Here is a 15,355-nt window from a genome sequence, read left to right as displayed (position 1 = left end):
AAGTAATAAATACAACTTGGAGGTTTTTTTGTAGAATAAAAATGTGCAAGGAACAGTGTAGGAAGTTAACTTCAAGGGACAATTTCCAGAGAGGTGTAAAATACTTTTAAATTATCTTCCAAAATATATTCCCATATTGTCTTACAGATTTTTTGTTTTGTTTTTAATGGAATTCTATTACAAATTAATGAGATTTGTAAATATTATCTTTTAAACCTCTAACTCAAGTTTTAGCATAAAATACATTGATTTTTTTTTAAATGTCTGAGATCAGCACCCAGAGTTTTATTAGAAAAGGGAAAGAGAAAATATATGTAGTTCTAGGACAAAAAGCAATTTAGAGCACAGCAAACTGGAGGCTTTTTCTGCCTTTAGAATAAGGATACTATAATGGAAGGATTAGGGAAACGTGATAGCTTTAGGAGCTCAGAATCCCAAGTGACCTCTTTACTCTCTGTCATACATCAGTATCTACTTCTCCTAAAAACCTAAACTCAGACTGGTACTATTTTTTTTTATTGCATTTTAGGTTTTGGGGTACATGTGAAGAACATGCAAGATTGTTGCATAGACTGGTACTATTAATACTGTAACTTAACTACATTGTTGGTTAAACAGGGTTTTTCTGGATTGTTAGTAGAAATACAATCATTCTAACAATTGGAAAATACATTTAGAACTCTCAACATCTAACTTTATTTTTTTTCTTGTTTTTATTTTTCATTGGCTAAACTCCTTCAAATCATAAACACCTAACTTAAAACAAATTATTAAACTATAACGTTTATAAGCCTGAACCTGACTTTAGTCTTACCATGTGCTCGTACCCGGCTTTCCTCTTCCTCTGTATTTCTGAGTATTTCTTTGGCGTGATTCAGGGAGGATTCACATTGCAGAAGGTTTTTTACATGGGCAGCCAATGAATCTACGCTGCTACTACCACCATCCTCACTCTCTGACACACCCTCTTCCTCTCTGCTATCTGTTATACTTGTCTTGGGTGAAACATATGGAAAGAAGTTTAGAAGAACATCGGAAACTGATTCCAAAGACTCTGGTAAATTACTGTCCCATGAGCAGGAACCATTTCCATCACTGGCATCACTACTTGAATCACTTTTTATGATAGTCATCACAGGGATAATCATTTTATTCCCAATGGTTCCACTACACCCTTCAGGTTCAGATCTCATTACAGAGTTGGCTGCTTGATACTGCCTCAGGGTTTCTTCTAACGCCATACTGGCTTTGTTCTCTGCTTCCTGTAGAGGGCTTCTAACTGTAGTTGAACTAAGAAACTCCCAATTTTCAATGCCTCTCTGACATTTCAAATTCGTCTGTGTGCCAATATCCTTCTGTATGCACCTGCTGCTTGGGCTTTCCTCTGTGAATGCCTGTCTCCGAAGCAATTCAACATTAGATAAATCAGTGGAAGAAGGTTCTTTGAAGCAAACCACCTTCTTAGATTGTATAAATGAAATATCACTAATATCTCTGAAAGGGGGAAGGGGAGCAGGAAAATTACATCGTTTCAGTGCTATGTTCTCTGCCTCCATCAAAAGTGTCCGAATTTCCTTAAGAGTTTTAGAACGATTTTCTGCATCCTGGATTTCTTCAGAGCCAACATCTCTAAAACCTGCAGATTCTGGTTTATTTATTACAACTCTGTCATCAGCCTGAGAATTTAAAAGCACATTATTTGAGCTAAAACTGGAGCCAGAAGAATCCAAATTATCTATTAGCCTTTGGACATGTTCTGAAATAAGCTTGTGCTTCTCACCATGTGAGTAAGTACCAGAGGGAACTGTTTGTAATCTAGTAATTGGATCAGCTTGCCCAAGAGCACTTGAGATCTTTAGAGCATCTTCAGTTAGGTGTCTATCTGGCAAATCCTTGTGATAGAAAATATCTGGTTTCTCTTGGTGTGAAAAGGAACTAAAAGGAGATGTTGGTAATACTGTTTTCTGGCCAGCTGCTCCAGGAATAGCTGAAACCTTCAGCACATCTTCAGTTACATATCTACCTGGCAATTCCCATGGACTGAAAATACTTGATTTCTCTCTGTGAAAATAAGAACTAGAGAGATGTATTGGTTTTCCAGTATTCACATCAGTTGGTTCAGGGACAGCTGAAATCTTTAGACCACCTTTACTTTCATCTTTATCTGGCAACTGCTGTTGAAATAAAACATCAGGCTTTACTCTTTGAGAATAGGAACTATGAAAAACTGTCAGTGATGGAGTCTTCTGGTCATCTGGTCCAATCACAGTTGAAATCTTGGACTTCTCTATTTGTGGGTAGGAACTAAGGGCAGTTGCTGGAAACTCGGTTTTCTGGTCATCTGGTACGTCTGCAGTTGGAATCTTGAGTTTCTCTGTATGTGAATGTGAACAGGAACTAGACAGTCTTATTGGTATCCCAGTCCTCTGCTCTGCTGGTATAGAAACACGTGAAACTTTCAGAGCCTCTTCTGTCAGATGACTGTCTGGCAACTCATACTGAGAGGAAACACTGGGCTTCTCTCCATATGAGTAGTAACTTGAAGATACTGTTGGTATGTCAGTCTTCTGGTCACCTTGTCCAGGAAGAACAAAAACATTTAAAGCTTCTTCAGTAACATCCGGCAACTCCTGCTGATGAAGAACACTGGACTTCTCTCCATTTGAGTAGGAACTAGAGGACAATATTTGTATCCCAGTCTTCTGGTCAGCAAGCCCAGGAACCTCTACTGCTTTCAAAGTTACTTCAGTAAGATCTGGCAACTCCTGCTGATAAGAAATGACAGACTGCTCTCTCTGCGGGTAGGAATTAGAGGACAGGATGTTTATCCCAGTCTTCTGGTCAGCTGCTTCAGAAACTCTTAACATTCCCAAAGCTGCTTCAGTGAAATGTGGCAACTCTTGCTGGTAAGAAATAATGGGCTTCTCTCTGTGTGAATACGAAGTAGAGGTTACTGCTGATACCCCAGTCTTCTGGTCAGCTGATCCAGGAACATCTGAAACTTTCAGAGCCTTTTCAGTTAGATGACTATCTGGCAACTCTTGGTAAGAAATATTAGGCTTCTCTGTATGTGAATAGTAAGAAGAGGTTACAGTAGATAACCCAGTCTGGTCAGCTGGACGAGGAACCACTGAAACTTTCAGAGCTTCTTTAGTTAGCTGACTGTCTCGCAGGGCCTGCTGGTAGAAGACAATGGGCTTCTCTCTATGTGAGTATAAACTAGAGGATACTGATGGTGTCCCAGTCTTCTGGGCATCTGCTCTAGGAACAGGTGGAACTTTCAGAGCTTCTTCAGATAAATGACTGTCTGACAGGGTCTGTTCGTAGAAAATGACAGGCTTCCCCCTATGTGAGTCGGTAATAGAATATACTGGTGGTGTCTCGGTCTTCTGGTCAGCTGGTCCAGGAGTGGCCGAAACTTTCACAGCCTCTTGATTTAGAGGACTGTCTGGCAGAGTCTGCTGGTAGAAAGTAATGGGCTTCTCTTCAAGTGCACTGGAAACTAAAGGTCCTGTTGGTATATCAGTCTTTTGTTCAGTAAGTCCAGAAACAACTGAAACTTTCAGAGCCTCTTCAGGTATGGGACCATCTGGAAAGGCTTGTTTGTAGATAATAATGGGCTTCTCTCCAAATGAGTAGGAAGGAGAGGTTATGGTTGGTATGCCGGTTGTGGGGTCAGCTGGTTCAGAAGCAGATGAAACTCTCAGAGCCTCTTCAGGTATTTGACTAACTAGCAATGGCGGTTGGTAGAAACTGCTAGGCTTCACTCTACGTTGTGAGTAAAAAGGAGAGGTTACGGTTGCTGTGCCAGTCGTCTGGTCAACTGGTCCAGGAGCAACTGAAACTTTTAGAGACTCTTCAGGTGGATGACCATCTGGAAAGGCCTGTTTATAGATAACAATGGGCTTCTCTCCAAATGAGTTGGAAGGAGAGGTTACAATTGGTGTGCCAGTCATCTGGTCAACTGGCCCAGGAGCAACTGAAACTTTCAAAACCTCTTCAGGTAGATGACTATGTGGCAAGACCTGTCGGTAGAAAACGCCAGGCTTCTCTGTGTGTGAGTAGAAAGGAGAGGGTAAAGTTGGTATCCTAATCTTCTGGTCAGCTTGTCCAGGAACCACTGAAACGTTCTTAGCCTCTTCAGTTGGAAGACTACTTGGCAACAACTGTTGGTAGAAAATTCTGGGCTCCTCTCTATGTTGTAAGTAGGAAGGAGAGGTTACAGTTGGTGTGCCAGTTGTCTGGTCAACTGGTTCAGGAGCAACTGAAATTTTCAGAGCCTCGTCAGTTGGATGACTACCTGGCAAGACCTGTTGGTAGAAAATACCAGGCTTCTCTGTGTGTGAGTAGGAAGGAGAGGTTGGAGTTGGTGTCCCAGTCTGGTCAGCTGGTCCAGGAACAGCTGAAACTTTCTGTGCCTCTTCAGCTATATGACCACCTGGCAAGGTCTGTTGATAGAAAATACCAGGCTTCTCTGTTTGTGAGTAGAAGGCAGAAAGTACTCTTGGTATCCAAGTCTTCTGGTCACCTGGTCCAGTAACAGCTGAAACGTTCCGAGCCTCTTCAGGTATATGAGTATCTGGCAAGGCCTGCTGGTGCAAAATGCTGGGCTTCTCTCTATGTTGTGAGTAGTAAGTTGAGGTTGGAGTTGGTGTGCCAGTCTTCAGGTCTGCTGGTCTAGGAGCTACGAAAATATTCAGAGCCTCTTTAGGCAGATGACTGTCTGGCAAGGTCTGTTGGTAGAAAATACCAGGCTTCTCTCTTTGTGAGTGGAAAACAGAAGGTACTGCTGGTGTGTCAGTTGTCTGGTCAGCTGGTCCAGGGACGGCCGAAACTTTCAGACCCTCTTCAGGTAGATGACTGTCTCGTAACACCTGTGGGTACAAAACACTAGGCTTCTCCCTCTGTGAGTAAGAACTAGACTGTACTGCTGGTATCTTAGTCTTCTGGTCAGCTAGTCCAGGGACAGTTGAAACTTTCAGAGCTTTTTCAGTTGGGTGACTATCTGGCAACTCCTGCTGAGAGAAAATACTGGGTTTCTCTCCAAGTGAGAAGAAACCTGAAGGTACCGTTGGTATCCCAGTCTTCTGGTCAGTCAGTCCAGGAATAGCTGACATTTTCAGAGATTCTCTATGTAGATCACTGTTTGGCAACTCTTGTTGGTAGAAAATACTAGATTTCTCTCTATGTGAGGGAGAATTAGAGGACACTGTTGGTGTCCCAGTCTTCTGGGCAGCTAATACAGAAACAGCTGAAACCTTCGGAGCTTCTTCCGGGAAAAGAATGTCTGGCAGGATCTGCTGGGCAAAAATAATGGGCGTCTGTCTTTGTGAGTAGAAACTAGATGGTGTTGAGGGTAAACCAGTCTTCTGATCATCTGGTCCAGGAACAATTGATACGTTCAGAGCCTCTTCAGTTAGATGACTATTGGGCAAGGTCTGCTGATAGAAAGCACCAGGCTTCTCTGCAAGTGAGGAGGATATAGAGGAAGTAGAGGTTACAGTTGATGCCCCAGTCTCTTCGTCAGCTGGTCCAGAAACAGCTGAAATTTTCAGAGCCTCTTTGGGTAGACGGCTGTCCAGCAAGGCCTGCTGGTAGAAAATAAGGAGCTTCTGTCTGTGTGAGTATGCGCTAGAGGGTACTGTTGGTAGGCCAGTCTTCTGGTCAGCTGGTCCAGAAACAGCTGAAACTTCCAGACCCTCTTCAGGTAGATGACTGTCTGCTAACACCTGTGTGTACAAAATACTAGGTTTTTCTCTCTGTGAGTAAGAACTAGACTGTACTGCAGATATCTCAGTCTTCTGGTCAGCTGGTCCAGGAGTGGCTGGATCTTTAAGAGTCTCTTCAGCTTGATGACTGTCTGGCAACTGTGGCTGGTAAAAAATACCAGGCTTCTCTCTATATGAGTAGGGAGTAGAGAGTACTGTTGCTGTCCCAGTCTTCTGGTCAGCTGGTCCAGACACTGCTGAAACTTTCGAAGCCTGATCAGTTAGATGACCATCTGTTAAAGTCTGTTGACAGAAAAAGAGGGGATTCTCTCCACGTGAGTGGGATGTAGAGGATACTGTAGCTATTCCAGTCTTCTGCTCCACTGGGCTAGGAGTAGCTGAAACTTTCAGAGGCTCTTCAGTTAAGTTACTCTCTGGTAACTCTCGTTGGTCGAAAACACCGGGCTTCTCTCTATGTGTAGAGGTTACAGTAGGTATTCCAGTCATCGGGTCAGCTGGTCCAGGAGTAGCTGAAACTTTCAAAGCCTCTTCAGTTAGATGACTGTCTGGCAAGCCCTGCTGGTAGAAAATACTGGGCTTCCCCCTATGTGAGTAGGAACTAGAGAGCACCGTCGGTGTCACAGTCTTCTGGTCAGCTGGTTCAGGAACAGCTGTGACTTTCAGAGTCTCTTCAGTTAGATGAGTATCCGCTAATGTCTTTTGGTTGAGAGTATCAGTGTGTTGACAAGTAGTAGTTTCTAGAGGAGAACTTACAGCCAACTGAGACAGGTCCTCAAGGGACGAGGACAAATGAGATCCAATGTCTGAATCAACAGGTGTGGTAGTGATACCTGATTTCAAGTTGGATTGAGTAACTTTAGCTATGCTTCCTTTAGAAGTGTCTCCTAAAAAAAAGAGATTTGTTAATATTGTATGAAATTTTCTATATGCTGAAAAAAGTAAAGCAAGCTTTGAACCTTTAAAAAGCTTCTAGAAATGAATCCTGAGGAAGCAGCCATCAAAGGAGACAAATATTTGCACACAAAGATGTTAATTAGAAAACTAAAGTAAAAATATTTTAAATCTTCAACAACAGAGTAATGGTTATAAACAATAGTATATCCACTTGATGGAACATTATGTGGATCTTAAAATTTGGCTTTTTAGAGAATTTTCAATGAGACAGGATAATGTTACTGGGTCTAGGATTTGATTCCACCCTACTTACAATCTGTTATTGTGTCTTGTATGCTGGCAGAAGACGCAGGTCCTCAGTGAGAGACAAAAGACTTTATTATCCCTGGTACAGCAAAGGATCATCGGCTTATTTTCACGGGTTCCTCTTGCCCTCAAGTCCCACAGGGGCAGTACAATATGGCCTAGAGGGATGCTATGCATGCAGTGAGTTTGACGGACCCTCCCAACGAATGTACCCTGTATAATATATATATTTAAGTACATAAAACTGAAAAAGACTCTAAAGGTTACTCTGAAGAGTTTGAACTTAATTCCATACGGCATGGCAAGTTGTTTAAAGTTTTGATAAGAACTGTACTGCAAAAATATGAATTCAAGATGAGAAGGGAATATAAAAATCTAGGCTGCACAACTGCACTAATACAATAATTCTAAATGAAAGCAGTTTTAAACAGCAGTGTAAAGTAAGTGACTGCAACAGAAATGACAGGATTTGACAAGCTGTCCCTTAATTTGTTCATTCAAAATATATGAATGCTTACCATGTGCCAGGCACTGTTCTAGATAAACAAGATACAGCAATAAACAAGCAGACAATAATCCCTACCTCACAGAGCTTATTTGTATTCTAGCAGGAGGAGGCTGACAATAAATTGGTAAAACATGTGTGTCAGATGGTGTTAAGATGGCTGATATATACGGCAAGCATCATCTATACTTTACACAGAGGGAAACTGAGTTGCAAAGATGACCACGCAACAATGCTTCTCAATGTGGGGATCTTGTTAACTTGCAGATTCTGACTCAGTAGGTCTGGGTGGGACCTGAAATTCTGCATTTCTAACAAGCCCGCCAGGGATGCCCAATGTTATTGGTTCTTAAACCACATTTTAAGTGCAAAGATACATAATTTTCCTAGAATTGTAGGTGGGTAAGTGACAAAAATTGGTACTTTAACCCTTGAACTCTAAATCCAAATTCTGAGCTCTTTCCACTACAACTGACGGGCTTTCTATAGCCACTGGCGAGCTTCAAAGGAGCTGAATATAGAATGAAATGGGTTGAGAAGTGAATTTTAAGGTAAAGAACTAGAAATATCAAGTATTCACTCTTCAAGAAAAGTAAAACATTTAAAAATGTAACATGCATTGTAACTTGAGAAGGAACATGGGTTACAAAATCTTTGTGAGGTTCTTGCCTGCTGGGTCTGAAGAAAAAAAGAAAAATTTTTGTGAGGAAACAAAACAGGCTCAAGAAGTTCATAAACCAAAACAGATTAACACAACAAAACCTTGTTTTTCCAAATGATTTCCTAATTTTTCAAAGTTTTTACATCCTTTTGACCATTACAAATTATTAGTGACACCATGAATGGAGACAAATGAGATAAATAGCTAAGGAGTTAAGATGTATAGCCCAGGTCCTTAAAAGATCCAGAGGTTTATATAAGATCCAGAGGTTTGTATATTAACCTCAGGGGTGAAGGAAAAGATTAGTAAAGAAAACTGGAAAAACAACTATAGGTTAAGTTGTTAAAAGCAGGAAGAGATGCATGATGTTAAAGAAGATATTATTGTCACTTCTATATAAAGTCAACGACATATATGTCAAACTGTCAAAAGAATGGTGATCACAAATCCATTAATTACGATTTTTAAAATATGTCTATGAAGTAAGGAGTTCATGATGAAAAAATGGTATGTTTTTAGAGGGCTTATTCTCTCAGCCCTGGGAAAGAAGAACACACTAAGTGTATTACAATATTACTACATACTGATCAAATCTTTGGAGATTCATTTTCAGAACTGGGGGTGAGCTGAAGAGGTAAGTTTCAACCAAGGAGAGGAAGAGAGCTGCCAGAAAACGACTATACTATACCAGTTGTATACTGGTGGGAACTGTATGCCTCTTAGAGATGAGATTAAGACTAACAAGCTGGATACAATTTGCTCAAGAACTCTTCTCCATACTAAAGTGCTTAGTGACATAGAAGGCTTCCTTAGGAGACAAAGACAGCACGGTTTTCTTTCCCCAAGTATATTCTGACATAAGAACAAGCAAGCCCTTTATTTCTCATAGACAAAATGAGGTACAAGTCCATACTTCCATTTTACATATAACTAAGAGCCTCTTACTACTAATCATTCCAAGTGAAATATTATGGATTATTAATACTAGCACACACGAATAAATTAGTATAGTTCTAATTTTGAGCCCTCTAATTCAGTCACTAAAAAGTCTGTAACAGAGACTGGGAAGGCAGTGGGGAAGATAGTTAATGGGTACAAAAATATAGTTAGAATAAATAAGCTCTATAATATGATACAGTACAACAGTGACTACAGTCAACAATTTTTTTGTAACATTTTAAATTAACTAAAAGAGTACGACTGGAATTTTCACAACACAAAGAAATAATGAATGCTTGAGATGATAGATAATCCATTTACCTTGATGTGATTATTACACATTGTACATTTGTGTCAAAATATCTCATGTACCCCATAAATACATACACCTACTATGTATTCATAAAAATTAAAAATTAAAAAGTTTTTATAAAAATAAGTCTGGCAAAAGCACCTATTGTATGTACAGAGAAGTAGACTCAAATTCCTGTAGTTTTTTTTAAAAGACACCAGTGATATTTTAAATTGGTCTTTATCTTCATTGCTGTTATTCTTGATTTCTAATTAATTACTATATCATTTTGTAAGTTCCTAATTATTAATTATTGGTAACTAAATATCATAATTTTGTTATATTTGGTTAATCCCTCAGTAAACTGATAGATGCTTACCTCAACAATCATTATCTTAAACTATATTTTCTCATAAACTAAACACAAGCATATCACAGTTCAAACAGGAATTTTTTATACCCTTATTAGCACAGTAGATGTAAATATAACCCCTCCAAAGTTCCTGCATACTGATAATTCATTAACATTGTCCTTTTGATAAATGTATGTCATTTAAATAACTTGCAATACAATATCAAGTTAAATGTAATAAAATTGCTGAGTTTCAAAAGATAACACGGCACTGTTTTGTAACACAAAAATTACATATACAAGCTAATACTATGGCCTGTAATTTCATTCCTAATTTTGTTGTTGCTATCATTATTTTTCAATGTGAAAGTGGGAATTGTTAAGGTAAGTGCACGATAGACTCTTCCTCATTCCTAAGTGGGCAGGGGTTTCAAAAAGCTAATGAACTGCTGGTGTTGTAAAAAGTTCATGAACTCTGAACTCGAACATCAAATCCTAAACATTATTTCCTAATATAATAACCCTAGAAAAGTTATACCCCGGTCATAGTAACACCCAGTCATCAAATTACCCTAACAGGGGCACCCCCACTCAAAGAAGTTCCCTCTGGGACAGGAGGAAGATATAATTTCAGATCTTGCTTCTAGGCTGCTCATCTTTAAGGAAACCCTTGAAAGTCCTGCCCCAAATCAAAGTCCTCCCTTACTCTCAGCCACACTCAGGCTCCCTCCCTGCCCTGAGTAACTTGCATCTTCAAGGGAGAAGATACCCAACAAATAGCAACCTAAGGTAGTAAGGTTAAACCAAAGGCTGGGCTTCAATAAAAAGTATGGCAGGAAAACTAATAGATAAATCAATTAGGTTTAGAGGCAGGGAACATAAACTTCAATACCCACCAAACAACACAGAGATCAATAAAATAGTGATAAGACACTAATCCATAGGCCTTTATTACAACTGACACAGATATTCAATGAAATATGACATTTACTTTTATTTGATACACTTTCTTGGGAACTGATCCCTGCCAAAATACAAAGCCTACCATCTTATTCTACCCCTCCCCCAGTCTACCCAGGCACGTTAATTCATTTAATATTCATCAATTCATTAAGTCATTTGGCAGATATTTATTGAGTAGCTTTCATGGCCAGGTGCAAAAATAAATATATTAGCAAAGTCCTAGCTTTACCCTCAAAGAGCTTAAAGTCCTATGGGAGATAGAAACAAGTAAAAAAGCAATTACTAATTTCAGTGTGAGGGCAGTGATTAGGGAGGCTATTTACAGGATACTACAGTAACATATGTAAGAAATATCTGGCTCTTAAAGAGTCATGGAGAACAGTGAAAAACAGGAACATTTTCCTCAAAGACAGCTAAGCTCCGAATGAAAGGATAAAGACCAGAAGTTGGCCAAAGAAGAACACATAAAGAATAGGGAAGCATTTCAAGGACAGAAAATAGCATCTGTGAGATCGAGGAGACAAGAGGGTCTAGAATCATGAAGAAATGACAGTAGTTCAATATGAAAAAAGAGGCAAGTATAAGGCTGAGAAGGTAAGCAGGGACCTTTTACTACGTACTAAGGAGTTTAGACTTTACCCTGAGTTGTTAACAATGGAAAGCAAGAACTCCAAACTAGGAAGTGACATTATCAAGTCTGCCCTGTAAACACATTATTTTGGCTTAATACAGAAAATGAGTGGCAGAGAAGATGATCAGTTTTCCATTACCAATGCAGTAATTCAGAAAACAGAATGAGAGTCTAATAATCAGAATCAATGGGATTGAGTGATTGGACAGGGATGAGGTGAAAGAAGAATACAACTTTCTAGCTTGGCTAATAAGTAGACACTCATTCCAATGAGGAGAAACAGAGAATGAAAAGTAGGTCTAAAGAGATAATTGGTTCCATTTTTAAAGTTCTGACATTAAGATGCCTATGGAAAATCCAAATGAAGACATTTCATAGTAGTCAGATACAAACATTTGGAGTATGAGATGTATCTAGATAGAGTCCTACAATTGGAAGTCATCAGCCATATAAAATTACTGAAGCCCTGGGTGTGGATATTACCTAGGAAGAAGTTAAAATCCTTTCTTACACAAAACATTGTTTCCTACTATGTCACTACCTGATGCTGTAAACAAGCTGAGGCAGCCAGTACTGTACCACTAACTGATGAACTCTTCAGTTAGGAAACAATCATCAAGACTCTTTCATGCCTTTATTATGTGCCAAGATTTGGGTTAGGTACATAATAGATAAATTGGTGCCCTCTCTGAGAAACAGTTTGGATAAACTGATGGTGCAATATGTTTATGGTAAGGTTATAAAGGGATTGAAAACATGAAAAACAGAGAGAACAATATGGAATGAAGCAATCAAAATCTTGTTAGAGAAAGTGGGACTTCGGGCAAGTCACTTAATTTCTCTAAGTTTCATTTTGCTCAAGTAGCAAACAGAATAATAGCAGTGCCCATCATCGTAAGTCAGATACAAATATAAAAGAATATGGCATAATAATAATATGATAAATAACAGAATACATTGTCCATACCTAATCCAAAAATCTGAAATCCAAAATGCTCTCATGAGTATTTCTTTTGAATATGATATCAGTAGTCAGAGAGTTTCAGATTTTGGACCATTTTCGATTGTGGATTTTCAGATTAGGGATGCCTGACCTGTATTGTATTATATAATTCATATGTAATATATTATAATAATAAGATGTAAAATGCTTAGCAAAATGAACAAGCAGTAAATGTCAGCTATTATTAATAGTCCAGGATGGGGGCTGCAGATTTTAGAAAAGTTAGTAAAGTTTCATGGCATAGGTGTCCCACCTTCTGTGGTTTCAGATCCCTGAGTTTATTCAATATTGCCTGAGAAACATCTTTACCTTGCTTCTCATACCCTGATTACGGTAACCACATGGTTATTTCTACCAATAACCAAAGACAATAGCACATCTAAGTCAAGTTTTCAAAACTCCAGTTGTCTTCTGGTCCCTAACAAAATGACACAAACTTCCTTTTCCCTCCACTTTCCTAGAAACCAAAAGACAATCAAAAAAAGACTGAAAGGTAGAAGAGAGTGAAAGCCAGACTGGCTAAGCACCTCCAGACTGGGGGAACAACATGGCAGTAACTTCCTGAGATTTCTTTTTAACTCTCTGATATCTGAAAGCTGGACCCTGGAGAGGTCTGCTGTGTGGAACTAAGACCAGAAATAGGAATATTAATATAAATAGGAATACAGTGGGAAGGAGACGGGGAAGGAAGGAAGGAAGGAGGAAAGAAGTCCAAGAAAAGCCTGCTGTCTATGGCCCAAGGACCAAGAAACAAGCAGCCCAGCAGACTTAGCAGACAGTCCCATCTCCCCATGCCCCACTCCAACCCAGCAGCAACAGGTAGGCTTGTATCACCTGAACTATGATGCCAGCAGAAACCAAGCAGAATCCCAACAGGTTTGGCATCTCCCTGTCCTCCAGCCAGTAGCAAAAGGAGACCTAGGTCCACCATCTTCTAATTCTCCTGTGGTAAAAGGCAGCCCAGGTAGGTACTTTCCTTCCCCAGTGGCACTGGCAGAAAATGAATGGGAAGTCCACCAGCACTGAGAAATCCAGAGAGTAGGTCCAAGGAAATGTTCTCCATCCTAGGAGTCCAGCATCTTACCTAGATGCAGCAGGAGGCCTAGAAAAACATTTTTTGCCCCCATGAATGCCATCAGCAAGAATCAAGTGGGTGACCCACTGACACCAGCTGGTCCCAGGGCAGGTCCAGGGAAACGTTCTCTACTCTGTGGGTTAGTATCTCTCCTTTCCCGAACAGCAGCAGCAGACTTTGAGGAAGACCATTTCACCCACATAAGCAGCACCAACATTGAAGTACACCAAAAGCAACTCCTCTGAAAACTAAATTATCTTTGGGATCACAGCCACATAAGTAGGTCAGAACCTATATGGAAAATCTAAATAGAGCAACTGCCTGCTAAACGAAGATTATAAATAGGAATCAAAGTATCGTAATATCCAAAATGTCCAGAATATAATCAAAATTCATTTTTACCACCAAGAACCAGGAAAATCACAAATTCACTGAAAAAAGACAATCAACCCACAATCTGGCTGTGGTTGCTCACGCCTGTAATCCCAACACTTTGCGGGGCTGAAGTGGGTGGATCACTTAAGGTCGGGAGTTCAAGACCAGACTGGCCAACATGGTGAAACCCTATCACTAATAAAAATACAAAAAATTAGCTGGGCGTGATGGCACGCACCTATGATCACAGCTACTAGGGAGACTGAAGCACGAGAATTGCTTGAACCTGGGAGGTGGCAGTTGCAGTGAGCCAAGAGACAGCAAGCGCGAGAGCGAGAACAAGCAAGTGAGCGAGAGAGAGAGAGAGAGAGAGAGAACAATCAAATGATGCAAAAAAGATGAGTCAAATTCAAAGAAATAAAGGCTGAAAACGTCCCAAATCTGACCAGATATAAACTTATAGATTAAAGAAGATTAGTCAGCTCCAAACAGAATAAACCCAATGAAATCCATATCAAGGGCCAGGCACAGTGCTCACGCCTGTAATCCCAGCACTTTGGGAAGCCAAGGCAAGTAGATCACTTGAGGTCAGGAGTTCAAAACCAGCCTGGCCAACATGGTGAAACCCCGTCTCTACTAAAAATACAAAACAATTAGCCAGGCGTGGTGGCACACACCTGTAATCCCAGCTCCTTGGGAGGCTGAGGCAGGAGAACTACTTGAACCCAGGAGGTGGAGGTTGCAGTGAGCCGAGATGGCGCCACTGCACTCTAGCCTGGGTGACACAGCATGACTCCATCTTAAAAAAAAAGAAAAGAAAAAAGAAAGAAATACATACCAAGACACAACACAATCACATGCCTACAAAACTTGTAACTGTCTACTGGTATCAAATTTTTACCACTGTATATGAGGTTCTAAAAGCTAAAGACAAAGAGGAATCTTGAAAGCAGAGGGAATAATGCCCTACCCATAAAGGAACATCAAACTGAATGACAGCTGATCTCCCACCTGGACATATGGGGGCCAGAAGGATGTGGCACAACATTTTGTAAGTGCTGAAAGAAAAGAACTATAAAGCATGAATTCTATCTGGTTCAATTATCCTTCAGGAATTAATGGAAAATAAAGACATTTTCAAGTGAAGAAAACTAATAGAATTTGTCACAAACCAACCCACCCTCAAAGAATGGCGCATTCTACAAACACAAAGGAAATAGCAGGAAATGTCTTGAAAATTTATGAAAAAAAGAACAGAATGGGTAAAAATAAAGGTAAATATAAAATACTATCATTCTTTTGATGAGTCTCTAAATCATATTTGATGACTGAAGTAAAAATTGTAATTCCACGTGCTGTGATGCTCAGTGTATGTAAAGGAAATATTTAAATAACTGTATTTTTTAAATGAAGAGGGTAAAGTGAACTAATAATACTTCACTTACAGTGGTTAAAATTTGATACCAGTAGACTGTTATAAGTTATGTATGTGTACTGTAATGCCTAGAGCAACCACTAAGAAAACTATACAAAGTAACATACTCAAAATACTCTAAATAAAGTGAAATTCTAAACCATGTTCATGTAACCCATAATAAGGAAAGACAAGAGAAACAAGAATAAAGTGAAA

At 39.6% G+C, this 15,355-nt stretch overlaps 1 protein-coding gene across 30 annotated transcripts in view; it reads right to left on the bottom strand.

Annotated features, from left to right (window-relative positions):
- Window positions 1-15,355, bottom strand: part of LOC105708774 (centrosome-associated protein ALMS1-like) — a 261,189-nt gene that overhangs the window by 146,991 nt on the left and 98,843 nt on the right. For all 30 annotated transcript variants that reach the window (XR_010340699.1, XR_010340700.1, XR_010340697.1 and 27 more), the window contains one exon: window positions 815-6,613. Coding sequence is in view for 24 of the 30 variants with exons in the window: in XM_064371249.1 (XP_064227319.1) it covers window positions 815-6,613 (5,799 nt within the window). In the remaining 6 variants the exon portion in view is untranslated. The remainder of the gene's footprint in view (window positions 1-814; window positions 6,614-15,355) is intronic.

This window comes from Aotus nancymaae, unplaced genomic scaffold (assembly GCF_030222135.1).
Source record: "Aotus nancymaae isolate 86718 unplaced genomic scaffold, 86718_ANA_hifiasm-v0.15.2.pri h1tg000125l, whole genome shotgun sequence".
Taxonomy (NCBI): Eukaryota; Metazoa; Chordata; class Mammalia; order Primates; family Aotidae; genus Aotus; species Aotus nancymaae.
The sequence above is the reverse complement of the archived record's forward strand: the minus strand, read 5'-3'. Positions and strand labels throughout refer to the sequence as shown.